This window comes from Acomys russatus, chromosome 19, assembly GCF_903995435.1.
Source record: "Acomys russatus chromosome 19, mAcoRus1.1, whole genome shotgun sequence".
Classification (NCBI taxonomy): Eukaryota; Metazoa; Chordata; class Mammalia; order Rodentia; family Muridae; genus Acomys; species Acomys russatus.
Genome location: NC_067155.1, coordinates 17,459,390 through 17,475,039, shown reverse-complemented (window position 1 = coordinate 17,475,039; position 15,650 = coordinate 17,459,390). Strand labels below are relative to the sequence as shown.

General features: G+C 45.9%; 2 protein-coding genes across 2 annotated transcripts in view; both read right to left on the bottom strand.

Annotated features, from left to right (window-relative positions):
* Positions 1–15,650, bottom strand: part of LOC127203803 (zinc finger protein 780A-like) — a 37,849-nt gene that overhangs the window by 8,000 nt on the left and 14,199 nt on the right. Inside the window, exon 2 of the mRNA XM_051162675.1 lies at positions 943–1,069. Within this exon, the coding sequence (XP_051018632.1) occupies positions 943–1,069 (127 nt within the window). The remainder of the gene's footprint in view (positions 1–942; positions 1,070–15,650) is intronic.
* LOC127203804 (zinc finger protein 780B-like) overlaps positions 1–15,650 on the bottom strand; it is a 60,780-nt gene that overhangs the window by 30,975 nt on the left and 14,155 nt on the right. The gene's annotated exons all lie outside the window — the stretch shown is intronic.

Genomic DNA, 15,650 nt, shown 5'->3' with positions numbered 1-15,650 from the left:
GAAGAGCAGAAAAGGGGGTACCCAGGGAAGGATGGAGGGGGATCCCAGAGGCAAAACTTGAAGCTGCCGAGCCTGGCTGCTGGAGCTCCTCAGCAGGGGCATGGACACTTTCCTGAAACGTACACAAAGTTTACAAAGTGTGCAAAGTAAAGAAAGGGAGTCTGGAAAAGCCAACAGTATGTATGTGTTCTTGAGAGTTGTGCACAAGTGTGAGCATGCATGGATGGATGCACAGATGTGTGTATACGGCAGAGACCAGTGTCAGGAGTCTTCGTTGGTTGCCACCCACTTTAGTTTCTGAGACGAGGTCTCTCTCCAAACCTAGAGAACCAACAAGGGTGGAAAAGCAGGTGCTTCATGAAGTTCCTATTTCCAACCCAACAAATCTCACATGATGTCACTGGGAAGGAGGAGGAATTCAGCTACCTATTTTAAAATTCTACTAATTAAAATGTGTGCGTATGTGGAGATTTATCTGTATTTATGACTGAGCACCACATGCATGTAGGGTACCCATGAAGGCCAGAAGGGGGCACCAGATGCCCTGGAACCCGAGTTACACATGGCTGTCAGCCACCCTGTGGTGCTGGGAACTTAACTTGGATCCTATATAAAAGCAGCTGGTTCTCCTAAGCACCAAGCTATTTCAATAGCCCAGGATACTATCAATAGATTCATCTCCTTAATTCTGTAACATATTTGTTTAAAACAAGGCCTCACTCTGTCCACTGAGCTACCCTGGATCTCAGTATGTATCTGAGGGTGATGCTGCACTCACAGCAATCCTCCTGCCCCAACCTTCTGAGTGAAGCAATGACAGAAATCGGCCACCAAGCTCAGCTTCAGCCTCCGCTGGAAAGATGGCACTGCCTTCTAGTTCAGAGTGAGGAAAGCAGACAGTGTGGAGGACGCATCCCCCACTCACGGGGACAGATGCCTTACCCACTGTGACGAGGTGGCTGTAGGTCTCCAGCATCATGTCCCTGTATAAGACCCTCTGAGTGGCATCCAGGCAGGCCCACTCCTCCTGGGAGAAGTCAACAGCCACATCCCTGAACGTCACTGACCCCTGAAACCACAAACACAGGGACAGTGAAATGGGGAAGCTTTCAAGATGGAAACACAGAAGGGAAAGGCTGAAGAGTGGGAAAGGAGCCACATGGACACGCTCAAGGCCTGTGTGAGCTCCCCATAACGGATGACTGTGCTGCCCTGCACACCCAATAAACGTGCATGTCCACTCCTGCACCTCCTTCAAGGTACACCCCACAAAACAGAAATGTCACCCAGGCTCCGTGTAAAATACCTAAGAAATAGTGTGAGTCCCTGAGTTTATTATAGCGTCCCATGCTATCATTAAGATTTCTGTCATGAGAATAATTTTATACACTACATAAAAGTCCATAAAATTGCTATGTAAGAGTCCATATTGGGTGCATATTGGGTTTATCCTTTTTACCATTAAAAAACAGAACAAAAAAAAAAACTTTGAAGGTGGTCAGTGTGCCTCAGGTCTCCCTAGTCTGCAGACTACCATCCCCTCCCTATCACAGCCTGGATGACCTTTCCCTCTGGTCACTGAACGCTCTCCTAAGCCTCCTCAAGCAGGTCACCTGGTCACACACATGCACTGAAGACAGTCACTCTCACACCCTGGGTCATCAGCCGGAAAACACCAGAGATGTCAAGCAGACTTCCCAGGGCAAGGGAGACGATCACCTCAAAGTTCTGACACCCCAAAGCCTGCTTCCCTGTGGGACTGACGCCTCCCCTGCAACCACAGTCCTCCCTGACCGCAGACCCAGCAGACAGCACACGAGGAGGAATGCAGTCAAAGAAAACCCCAGGAGCAGCTGGAAAGAGGCACAAACAGGAAGTGCTCTGACCTTCCAACCTCACTGTAAGGGGCAGACAGGGCTGAAGGATTTCAGAGCCTTGGGAAGCTTCTAGACAACAAGACAGGAAGGAGTCACCTAACCTGGAAGTCTCCCTGTGTCAAAGGCAGAAGCGACAACTTACACAGACCATGTCGTGACAATTGGAGCCGGCCATCTTCAGGCTTCCTCCCTGGGGACAGAAAGAAAGCCTTTCATTGGACTGTGACTTGATGTTCCCTGTGGGGGAGATGACTCTGGTTTTGTTTTGATGCCAAGTGTGGGATGGAGAAGAGGGCAGCATGTTCGCCACTTAGATGTGAGAGAGCAGGATGTGCTTTCACTTAAAGTCAAACCACTTCGTGGGGGACTTGGTTGTTGGCAGCTGAAAAACATCCTTGAACAGACTGAGAGGAGGTGTGTATGTGTGTGTGTGTGTGTGTGTGTGTGTGTGTGTGTGTGTGTGTGTGTGTGTGTATCCATGCATCCAAAAACAGGAGGTGGAGTTTTTTCGATGGGACTTGGCTTTTAGCTGTTCATAACTCCATTTTGGGACGCTCCTAGAGAGAACCACTCCAGGGAAAGCTTCAAGGCTTTGGACTCTGGCTGAGGCTCCGGGTTCCAGTTGCTCCAGGTTCCAGCAGCAACACTGGTGGAATTACTGGGCTGCTGAAATCCTGCTGATTACGCCAGGAGAATCGTTCCTAGGAACTGACACCCACGTTTCATTCGTGCTTTCCTTAATTTCCTTTCCCTTTTATTCAGGCTAGTTGGGTTATAAGGGAGGTAGGCTCATTTAATAAGTTCATAATAAAATATAATTGTTAAGAATATTGAGCCTACAGTTCCCGGGCTGGCTCCTGTCAGGATGATGTCATCGACCTTTTTATTTCTCGAGCATCCCCACTCACTGTCTCCTCTCACCGCTCATAGCCTCCCTCACACAAACTAGAAGCAGACAGGAGCCACACAAAGCCGATCCTCTCCTAACCCAGACAGCCCAGTGCACAAGGCTCAGTGTGGAGAGCAGCCATCAGCACGGCTGCCTTGGAGGTCCTGCAGAAGAGGCCAGCAGAGGAGCCCATCTTCACCCTGGGATCAGCCAGGCCTAGGGCTGGGCCTCTCCTCCTCCTGTGAGGAGACCTTCCTCCAGGATCCCACCTAGCAAGGCTGACGGGGCTCACAGCATCTGCATGGCAGCTCAGGGCTGAGGCACATTGAGGCTGGAGGGGCTGCAGCCACAGTGTCAGGCAGCATTCCATACCCACTTTAGTAAATGGGATCCCACACTGTGGAACTTTCCTGAGCACCTTTGTCATTTATGATCACAGCTTATGTCGTGTCAATTAAACTGTGATCCTTGAAGAAGATAATTGACTCTAAAGCATGCTGTCACAGAAAGTGAGTAGGATCTGTTTTCTCCCTTCCATATTATGGGATATTGTGCACAAAATAATTTTATATTCATTCCAGGTGTCTTAGGTTTTTTGCATCTAGAACTGGGTTTCTCAACCCCAGCACTGCGGACACCATCGCTCTGTCTTGGCGTGTGCGGGAGGACACTCTGTGCTCTGTTCTACCTCAGCAGCATTCAGCCTCTTCTCACAAGACCTGAGCAGCGCACACAGCCTCACAACGCCCCAAGACCCTGCACCAGGGAGCGGCCAGCACCAAATGGGAACCAAGGCTCTATTGGTCTGAGCCTTAGTTCAGTACACTGTGGGACTGTGTGTTTAGTTGGTTTTTGAGACAGAATCCTGTGTGTCCCAGCTGACCCTGAACTCCCAATGCTCCTTCCTCCATCTCCCATGCTGACATCAGAGCCACGCCCAGCTCCCAGGTACACATCTGAGAGTCTTATGAAATTACACTATTTCCTCTCCACGTGAAATTCACAAACAAGTTTCCCTTCTTTCATTTTCCTTCCTGCCCTCCTGCCTCTGCATACACCAGGCTAGCCAGCCTCGCAGGGACTCTCTTGTCTGCACCTCCCATCCTGCCACAGGAGGGCTGGGATTGCAGCCGTGGAGGGCTGGGATTGCAGACGTGGAGGGCTGGGATTGTAGCCGTGGAGGGCTTGGATTGCAGCCGTGCATGGCTGCGTCTGGCGTTGCACAGTTCCATGTTTGCAAGCGCCGTACCCACTGAGCCATCTCCTACACACACACTTGTGAGTTTCTATGAGTTTTTGTACATTTTTATACATTTCCAAGAGATATTTACACTGCTGCTTGCATTCCAGGATGATTTACATGGCATGATACGCAGCTCACGGGGGCGGGCGCTATGAGCGGATAAGGCACACTTAGGATGCGGCTCAGGACACAGTGCAGTAACATCCAACCATTTACTACAATAAGGGTGAACACAGGGAGTAACACGTGGAATAAGCTAAAGGGCAGAGAAGACAAAGGCTGCGGCTGGAAGAGTGCCTCAGAGCCTGAGAGCTGGTTTGGCTTTTCCAGAGGACAGGAGTTCAGTGTCCTGACCGGTCACAAAGCCCGTATAACCCCAGCTCCAGGAGATCCTATTACCGCTGGCCTCTGAGGACACCTGTGCTCCATGGACACACAGCCCCACACACTGAAATTTCATGAAAAATAATTCATCTTTCAACACACAAACAAAAGATACCTACGATCTTACTCACTTTGAATCTGATACCACCATGTCATAGGAAGAAGTAAAATAAATATGACGGTTAATGGGGTAGAGTGGCTGAGGCTGGGTGTGCAGCCTCGTGGGTGACAAGAGCTGGGGAGACGCCAACCACAGACTACAACATTTCAGCTACACAACAGACGTTCAAGAGAAATACCGTGAAACACGGTGGTTAGGATTAATAGTTTTGAAAAGACTTAAGTGAGTAGACAGTAAGAGTGCTCACTACAAATATGTTCCAGTGCAGTCATTCCAAAGTACACAGTACGAAGAAGAAGAAGAAGAAGGAGGAGGAGGAGGAGGAGGAGGAGGAGGAGGAGGAGGAGAAGGAGAAGAAGAAGAAGAAGCCCTAAGCCCTAGAGATTCCTATTTATGACGTCTTCGGGAAAAGGGGTGATTGTGGAGAGATGTCAAGCATCACTGAAATGAGTATGTGAATATTAAGTGGAAAGGGAAGAGGCAACGTCAGGGCCACAATGACAGTGGTATCTCTTTGCACGTCCCTCCTTCAGCTACTGACAATTCTATATTCGAAAACCGAAACCTCGTTTCTCAAGCTGAAAGACAGAGCAAACTGGCTCTCGGATCTCAGCTGTGTCGCTGAGCCGACCTCATCCCGGTGCAGCCCCCTCCTGAGCAAGCCTGAGCTCCCAGGCCGTCTCTGAGCGCATCCCCGGCGAGCGCTTCCCTCACGCCCCACAGCATCACCACGCCTAGAGCTCTGACCAAGTCACGGGCTCCACAGCAGCTGCCCGCCTAGGCGGCCCTCGGAGCCGCTTCCGGCCCCAGAACGCTCGCCCCGAGCCCCAGGCTGCACCCCGGGGACAGCTTCCCATCAGCCCCCGCGCCCGGGCTCTCCTTACTGCAGCTCAGTCCTCTGCCTCGGGCCCTGCGGCCGTGAGAGCGAGCAGGGGCGGAAAGCGACCGACACCGTCACACACATGATGCGGAAGAGGGCAAAGTGTGTGTACACTGAAAGACACGCGCACAATCAGCATGCGCCCACCCCGCCCCACCGCCCACGTCCACACCCAGCCCGCTGGCTCTCGCCTTACTATGTGGAGACTGAAGCCAAGATGAAATTTTTTTCCCTTTAACAAGAAAGATTCAGAAGATTCCGCAGTAGTGTCACCCGGACACGGCCACTTCCGGTGCGATGGCCCCTGGGAAATGCATTCCTCGCTGGCGGAGCCCGGGAGAGGCATCCCGGCATGCAGCTTGGGTCTATCCGGGAGCTGCGCCCAGTGGATTGTGGGAGTTCCCACGGAGACGCGCTCTTAGAAGGGAGGCTCCCTCCATTGATCAAAAGGTACTCCCTGATTCTGTGCGTAATTTATTTTCTCTCCCACGGCGCGTACAAAAGAGCCTAAGCTTTAAAGCGCAGAATACGAAACAAGATCTGATCGAGATGTAACTGACTTGATTGCGCTTTGCCTGAGACCCACTGAGTAGGATCCCGCCGCGCTAGTAGGGACCATGATAAATTTGAAAAGGCTGAACTTAAGATTTGGTTGGTTTTAAAAATGGGGGGTGGGGGAATGGGAGGATACAAGGGATGGGATAAACATTGAGATGTAACAAGAATAAATTAATTTTTTTAAAAAATGCAAAAAAAAAAAAAAAGTACAAATCTTGTAGAGGACATAAGGTAAAAATTTAATGACCTTAGGTTATGTTCTCTTCCATAGCCCAAGCTGGTACCATCCCTGGTGATGAAAAACCTACCCTCTGTATCTTTACATTAATTTTTCTGTTACTATTGTCAGTATTTTTATATTTTAATTAAAATTTTAATATACATTTAAAAAAAAAAAGATTTGGTTGGTTTTAAACGTGCGTTGTTTACACCAGAGATTTCGGAAGGCCAGCTGCTCTGGACCTCGCAGGCTTCAGTGTCCCTGTTATCTCGAAAGAAAAATGTGACTGAGGACCACGTCGATAGGTATCAATTTCTCCATTAGACTGTCATTTGCCTCATGTTGGAGGATGAGTAATATTACATGGACGTATCCTAAACCAACGCAGAAGCGCGCCTCGTTTTGTAGGAAACACGTACTTGTTGTAACAGGACACTATGGAATTTTTGTAACCGCTTTTGTTGTTTCTCATAATCGTAAAACGACAACTTCCAAAACGTGACAGAAAGCAACTGTCAAGAGACTAGACGATCCTAATAATAAAACTGGTCTCATTAAATGTGCTGGAAATTATCCAAACGCCAAAGTAGAGGTCGTCACATTAGATTTGAAAATAATTGAGACCCACCCGTGTGTTAAGCAGAGTAGATACGTTTAAGATAAATACTCCGGCAGATTCAAAGTGACCGCCCTCGCAATAGTCAAAAGTAAAGTTAAGTCGATTTTAAAATCCAGGCAGATTTTAGGACAAGTAAGATTGCCAGTGATGATAAAGAGGGCAAATCACCAAATGACAATAAACTTGGCTGCCTGAGGTAGCTCATGCGTTTTAATCCCAGCAATGGAGATGCCCAGCCAGGTGGATGTATGTGAGATGAGACAATTGCTCATAAGGGCTAAAATGAACCTATCAGGCCAGTTTGCCCAAGGACAAATAGCTTCCTGGAATGCTGAGGCTGTTGTTCAGGTAAGAAGGTTTGAAACGAGCAAAAGAAACATGTTCTAAGTACTGCCATTTTGTTTTCAGACTCCATTTAACCATAGCAGAAAAACTTGAGTTCACGGTGCCAGGCCCTAGGAGAACCAGGGAATTCCCAATACACGGTGCCAGGCCCTAGGAGAACCAGGGAATTCCCAATATCTGGACAGCTTCTGTTATAAAGAAACATCTCAGAGGCAACTCCTACACCTTGCTGGCAGGGTCAAACAAGTTCGTGTTCCCAGGCCCAGGGACCTACTCCTATCCTGACTGGTGGAAAGTTCCTTGCTCAACCCCTTATGTCAAAGTAGGATCGGACAATGCTACAGCACACCCTGGCCCCTTGGCCCCTTGCGCTATTATTTTCACCCTTTAAATATGCAATATGGCTTCTCCTCGGGGATATGGTTGAGATCTCAAACTGGCTGCCTCCCTGGGCTCAGAAAAATAAAGCTTTCGTTTTAAGCTTCTATGTCTGAAATGAGTTTTCTCGGCTTCCACCCTGGACCCGCCAAGATAGCAAGTCATGTGCTTTCACTTTAGTAAAGGGGGTTGATTGCCTCAGCTGCACAGAATGGTCTCACATAGGTGGGAGATATGATGGCAGAAAGTACATAACCCTGCGCATTTGGCCTTTATAGACACCTGACGAACCTACTTCCACATATTTCTTTTGGACTCCTGGGTATGGACCTGACCAATGTCCTTCTTCCTGGCCAGTATTTAATAAAGCTTGCTTCGACTGGACAATGACAGGGTCAAACACTCTCCTTCCAAAGCAAATACCAAAGGATTTTAGCAGTATGGATGGTAGCAGTACAAACGGCTTATCTGAAGTCCATAAAACTCTTTGAAACAGACTTAAGAGCTAGCCCTGTCTAATGGCAACTGACCTGCCTCCCCGCCTCGCCCCCCAGAGATGGGATTATACTCTGAAATGGCTCTAAAAATACCATGTTGCACTTTGTATTAGTGTTAAGTAGCATTTCTGGCATTGACAACTACAACAACGTTGATCAGTTCTGTAGGATCACGTACTCAGTAAAGATGTTAAATTCTTTTTACTTAACTCTCATTTACTTAATGTGTCTGGGTGTTTTGCCTGCATTTATGTCTGTGCATCACGTGGTGTGCCTGGTGTAGGCGAGTTGGATTCCCTGTAACTGGGTTAGTTACAGGTAGTTGTGAGCCAACCTGGTGGGTGCTGGATCTGAATCCAGATCCTGTGTAAGAGCCATAAGTGCTCCTATGTGCTGAGCCATCTCTGCAGCCTCAAAGATGTAATTCTTTTTATGAAAATACACAAGCAATCTATCTCATTAGGATGTTTTCTTTTCGACCTCAATAAATTGTAAGATTATATGTATTTCAAGGAATTGTTTTAAAGTAAGTCTTTTTTTTTTCCGAGACAGGGTTTCTTTGTGTAGCCTTGGCTGTCCTGGACTCACTTGGTAGACCAGGCTGGCCTTGAACTCACAGCGATCTGCCTGCCTCTGCCTCCCAAGTGCTAGGATTAAAGGCCTGCGCCACCACGCCTGGCTTAAAGTAAGGCTTGATGACTCAGTGAGTGTTTGACTTGTATACCATTTTATATGTTGACTTATGTGGAGTTTTATAAAGATTTCTTAGTGAAAATATGTGGCTAGTGGAAAAAGTTTTAAGAAGTGTAGTCTTAGGTAATATAACTAAGTAGACCTATTAAGAAATGTAAACACAGCGGGGCAGTAGAGTTTTACATCTTTAATTTCAGCACTGGGGCAGCAGAGGTGGGTGGATCTCTGACTTCAAGGCCAGCCTGGTTAACAGAGTGAGTTCCAGGACAACCAGTGCTACACGGAGAAACCCTGTCTCTAAATAAATAAAATCCCAAAATTTGTGGACAGATGGATGGAACTAGAAGTGATCAAACTGAGTGAGATGCAGAAAGACTCACATGGTATATACTCATTTATAATTGGACACTAGCCCAAAAGGCATGTCCCATGAAAGTCTTCACTTACCAGGAGATTGGGATAGTTGTGAGGACTTCCTATTGGGACTCTAGATGAGAGAAGTATGGGAGAATGGGGAAACAGAAGGATCTAGAGGGTCCTAGAAACCTACAAGAAGAACATCATGATGGGCGGATCTGGACCCAGGGGACAATGCATGCAGTAAGCATTGAACCCCTATTGAGATCTAGCCAATGGACAGCACATTCTCCACAGTTGTGTGGAGAGCGGGGACTGACTCTGACATGAACTCTGGTGCCCCATATTTGACCACTTCCCCGTGGTGGGGAGGCCTGAGGGCACTCACAGAAAGGATAAGCAGGCTACCAAGATGAGACTTGATAGACAGCCTATGACCATATGGGGGGAGGAGGTCCCCTCAGTCACAGACCTAGGGGGAGGGAATAGGATGAAAGTGGGAAGGAGGGAGGAACGGGTGGATACAAGTGAGGGGAAAACAATTTAGATGTAATCTGAATAACTAAATAAAAGTAAATTAAAAACAAACAAAAGAAACCGTGTCTCTAAATAAATAAATAAATCATGTTGCTAAATAAATAAATAGGAAGAAAGAAAAAAAAAAAAGAAACTAAACACACACACACACATATACAAAAGAAAAGTGACCACTAATTCCATAATCTGAAGCATACAGTAAGTCTGCATCTAAATTTAATTTTAAAACACAGATTTTTAACACATTGAAGTCAAATTAATCTGATGTGTATGGAAACAATGTAGAAATAAGTGTGACTATTCTAAATAATGCCCAATGAGTTTGGAGCATTCTTCTTTAATACAACATGATCTTTTAAATATTTTTTCAAATGATGAGTATGATGTGTGTGTGTGTGTGTGTGTCTGTCTGTCTGTCTGTCTGCATGTGAGTGTGTGCTGTTAGGGAAAAAAAACTACTTCCCACGAAGGGATCTTTAATATTGAATTATTCCATTACGAGGAACACACACAGAGAGAAAAACATTCAAACAAAAATCAAGCAAAGAGACTACAAGAATGTTCTAGATCCTGGGGCAGTTGTAGTCATGCTGCAGCAGCAGAGCCCCGCCCATAATTCTTTGGAATTCAGGTGTTGCTTCTAGGCCATTGCTGGGCCTTGAAGAAAAAAAAGAAGAGTTAGCAGGCAGCTCCCAGCCAGAGAACTCAGTTCCAGCTGCCATTGATTTTTTTATATATATTGGGAAAAACCCCTCCTTTCTCAGTTCATATAGGGAACAATCCTCCCCCCCCCCCTTTTTTTTCCTTTTCTGGTTGTTTGTTCCAGAAGCCTTCCTTCTTACTTTACCTGCAATATTTGCAATATTTGTGTAGTTAATGCTTTTCCTTTTAACAAGAATTTTAGCAGCTGTACATATTGCTGCTCCTGAGATGCAGAGTACCACAGGTCTCTGCCAAAACCTGGAGTGTCACTTACACTGTGAGTGTAGATTACCTGCAGTTCTGCAGTTTCTGGAGCCTTCTTTTCTCTGAGCCCCACTGATAATTTATTCACAAAAGGCTACTTCAAAGCCTTGGTGTCATCACTCCAGAATTCATGTCAGATATAATGGCTCTGCTAAAATTCTGCCACAGGCTCCAATTATTTCAATTAAATCTTTGTTTTGTTTTGTGGGGGTTGTTTTGTTTTAGTTTTTGATTGTTTTGCTATGGCGTGCTAGTCAGTCTTATGTGAACTTCACACACAGTTATCTGAAAGGAGGGATCCTTAATTGAGAAAAGGTCCTCGTAAGATCCATAACATGTTTTCTTAATTAGATCCCGATGGGGAGGGCACAGCCCACTGTGGCTGCTGCCATTCCTGGATGGGTGATCCTAGGTTCTATAACAAAGCCGAGAGGAGCGAGCCAGCGAGGGGCACCCCTCTGAGGCCTCTGTCGGCTCTTCAGGTTCCTGCCCTGTTCAGTTCCTGTCCCAGCTTCCTTTGATGATGAGCAGCAATATAGAACTAGAATCCAAATAAACCATTTCCTCCACAACAGGCTTTGTGGTGATGTCGTTTCCTTACAGTAATAGTAATCCTTAAAAAAAAGATACAAGATTTCTTTTAAATACTCTTGAATGATTAGTAATAAAAAGAATAGGTTTCTCCTAAAGCCATATAGTCCTCCTTATTTATGGAAAGTAAGTCTAAAACCTCTTTGATTTTGTAGGACAAATTAAGCCAAGCGGTCTAACTGCTGTTTCAATTCAGAAATGGAACTTTTTAATACCTCTGAACACTGATCAGCCTGCTTAGTTTCTGCAAGGTTTTATCTGCCTTGATAAAGGATGGCGTGCCTAAGGCCCTCAGGCCCACTATGCAAGCAATGGCAAGGAGTGAGGTGGGCACCAGCACACTCTTTCCTCTTGTGCTCCTGGGTCCTATTAATATCTATTTTCCCTTCTTTCCCATTATATAGGTATACATGGAAAAAGAATATGTACTATGATGCATAAAATGTGTTTCTTAGTTCGGAAAGCATAAGAAGAGGCACACTTAGTCAAAGACATTACCTCATGTCCGCCAACCAGTGTCAGGGACCCGGTAGCATTGCTGTTGTTAACCCACAAGGCAGAGCAGCCGGCAGCAGAATAGGGGAAGCGCCTAGGTTAAAGGTTTGGGACATTAGGAAAGATCCATGCACCTGTAAGTCATGTAATGTTAAGCTGGGCTGTCCAGTCGCAGTGAGTTTTGTCTGTCAGTGGCTCACTGACTGCTTAGTTCCTATCTGTATAGACTATGAGGACCAAGGGTCTAAGCACGGCCAGCAATCCTGGCTGGTTTCTGGCTGAGAAAGATTCGCTAAGTGGTGATAGGGATGGGACAGTGGGCGGCAGGACTGTGGCTCCAGGTGTGCTGGGTGAAGTTGGCTGGGGCTTTGGTATGGGTAGGATCAAAAGGTCTGAGGAACAAGAAGAGGGAAGTGTTTGTTCTAGGTAGTAAATCTGTTCCAAGGACACCTCCCTGAGGCATGCAATCTGGCACAAGTTTCCCGCAGCCAGAAATTTTTTGATGCCCTTGGCAGTGTAGCATAGCACCTCAAAGCGAAAGCCAAATAGGATGGCCGAGACTTTCTCTTTGCCATTGGGAAGCCCTTTATCTCCATATATATCATGGGTTTGCATGGTAGTAAGGGTACAGCCACGGTCTGTACGTGTGGTGATGGACTTTCCTTTTCCCCATCTGAGAGCCTGGGTCAGATTAATTAGCTCTGCTCTCTTGGCTGAGGTACCCAGCCCTAAGGCTTGGGCCCTAAACATACCAGTAAAGGTAACTACTGAAGGCCCCACATACCTGGTTTCATCTTTAATGAAGCTGGTCCCACCCACCTGGAGCACTGCATCAAGATCTTTAAGGGAGATGTCATCCCAAGACACTTAATACATGAGCAACTGTAGATCCTCATCGGGCAAGAGGGTAGCAGGATTAATGGTCATGGGTTTCTCAAATTGGGCACAATGGTGGTTCAATATTAGGGGCTGGAACTGGGTCCAACAGTCATTAGACAACCAGCATCCTGGTGTTCCTCAGATGAGGGCCTCAACGACATTGCTGGGTTTTATAAGACACTGACCCGGCATTAACTTGTTTGTATTTCATTAGATTAATAGTTGCCACAGCAGCTCTTAGACGCGTGGGAGTTGGTCTGATGTAATTTGGTGCTAATTAATAAAAAGCCGTCACACCTGAGCAGGGCAGATGAGATAGGCGTGGCTAACGTTCCCTGGCTTGGGGAGGGAGAGAGGATCTTGGGAAGAGAAGAGACCAGAGAAGGGAGGAGAAGGTTGCATCATCATGGGTTAAGTGGAGAAGCACATGGCCAGCGTGAATGGAGAATCCGGCCCAGATGAAGAAGAACATTAGCAAGTATTTGGGATCACAGATGGGGGGGGGGTTGATAGAATTAGAAGCAGATGGCATGGGATTGGAGCACGGATCCCATGCCTGTCCCACTATGGGAAGTAGTTTAGAGGATTAATGTCTGCCCTGTCCCAGGTTAAGTAAGGCTATTTTAAAATATAACAGGTGTCTGTGTCTTGATTGATGGCTAACGGGTTAGAAAATGCTGTCATAATAATAATTATAGGCCTGATGATACACATTACTAGGCCACACTGGTAATTTAACAAGCAGGGCATTACATAGCTAGAGTCCAGATGTTGGGACATGTATGTCACAGGGCTTTGCCGTGGGCTCAAAATTTGGGCTAAAATCTCTTTCCATTTTGTTCAATGAACCGATGAAAAGGTTTTGAGATGTCTGGAATTATCCAGACATCTCGGGCCAGAGCTGGTTTTAAAGCCTCAAATTGCTGAGTAGTATTCCACAGTGCAAATGTGCCACAGTTTCTTTATCCATTCTTCACCTGAGGGACATCTAGGTTGTTTCCAGATTCTGGCTGTTACAAATAAGGCTGCTATGAGCATGGTTGAGCAAATGTCCTTGTTGTGTGGTGGAGCATCTTCTGGGTATATTCCAAGGAGTGGAATAGCTGCGTCTTGAGGAAGCCCTACTCCCAGTTTTCTGAGAAAGTGCCTTTCATGTAGTCTCAGTCAAGATGAGGTGCTCAGTTCCCAGTTTATTCTGGCGTATAAAAGTGCTGCCATTTCCTCAGTCAGAAATAACATAGGTGAACCTGGGAACCCTTAACCCTGACTCTTGGTCTTTGATGTCGTGATCTGAGTGGTGGCAGCCGTCCTCCTCTGAGACAGACTCCTTTGGCCTCGGCTCATCAGGTAGCCTCTGACGTACAAGGTTGGGCTTTCTGAGCTGACATTGTGTGACCCCAGTTCTATAACCCTTGCAGGAGCCCCTCGGCAACTCTTTATGATCTGTGATAGTTTTAAAGGCTAGGAGGAGGCCATCCATATATTGTGAGAATATGGTCCTGATGGACCCCTGATGGAAGGGCAAGAGGTCACCACTTAGTGTCTCATCAGAGAAGGTTGGAAAGTTTTAAATCCGTGGGGCAGCCTGGTCCAGGGTAGTCGCCCTCTGTGATCTCCAGCTGCAAAGATGGGTTGACTCACCTCTGTCATTGGGAAGTTGAAGAATGTATCTTCAGGTCCAAGCCTATCCAGGCATCAGACAGTGTGAGCCACATATGGGCATGAAACAGTATGTGTTTGGGACCATGGAGTGGATAATCTTTATCCTCTTGATTATTTTTCTTGGATTTTTGGACAAGCCCATGATCAGAGGTCACAGGTTTCATCACACGAAGAAGAGGTATGTTTCAAATCTGTCTAAGCCAGGCTTCCCCTTGAAAATATACACAAGAGACTAAACAAAGTGTATTTCTGTTATTAACTAAACTAGTACCTAACAAGACTACAAGTAAGATTATTTGTAGATGACTAACTACGAATTTGCATCTCCAGTCATCCTGAAGTTTGCAAGTTTGCTTTCAAAAACTTTACATCACATTTTCAAATAAGTTGCATTGTGTACAATAATTAAACAAAAGTTGAACAAAATAATCTTTTTTTTTTTTTTTTTTTTGGTTTTTCGAGACAGGGTTTCTCTGTGATAGCTTTGGCTGTCCTGGGCTCACTTTGTAGACCAGGCTGGTCTCGAACTCACAGCGATCCACCTGCCTCTGCCTCCCAAGTGCTGGGATTAAAGGGGTGCGCCACCACGCCCGGCAAACAAAATAATCTTAAATTCCTATCAAGATACAATAATCCATGCCAATGCATAATATTGGAGACTAGTAGAGTAAATAACCTACCTTTTATCCTATAATCCTATGTACCTGTTTCTTTTATTATTCCCCTTTCCCTCTCCTTTCCCCTAATACCACATAGGAGAGAAAAAGAAAAAGTGGAGAAAGAAAAATATCTATGATTTTAACCCCTGTATTTTATTTCCTCCCTTTCTATGACCAATCCATAACCCACCAGATAATAAAAAATGTTCATCCCATCTTTTGTGGATGGGGGCAGAATGTTCTTAAAATTACTTCATGCTGTCTGGGGTTAAAAACATCTTTTGGGTACCCTTAAAAAAATTAGGATATTGGCCAAGCACTAGAAAAACTAGCTGTATATTTTTCTGTCCAGCCTCTGAGTTTTCTGTTCAGTCTCTGAGTTGTTCTTCCAGTCTCTGTGGTTTTTGTCTGGTTTGTGTTTTCTGTTTAGTCGCTGTGGGATCCATCCTTTGGGATAGCCCTTTTCAATTTGACCAGGATGTAGATTCTTGAAGTAACTGTAACTGAGGCAGTCTAAGAGGCTGAATCACTTGGGATACTTGCTTTATCTTCATTGTTATCTGGTCTTTTGCTCTGAAAATAAACCTTTAAACTTTTAAAGGTAACACTGTAGGCACAGCTCTGCATCAAGAGGACCAGGTAGAAGGCATTCACGTCTCAGCTATCGGGTCTTCCCCAGCCAATTCTAATCTTTATAAGTTTGGTTGGTATCCAACCAATCTGATGGCACTGTTGCAATTGCATAAATAAGTTAATTCTCAGTTTTCAGTAATAAATTCAGCAGTTTCTATATGCAAAAC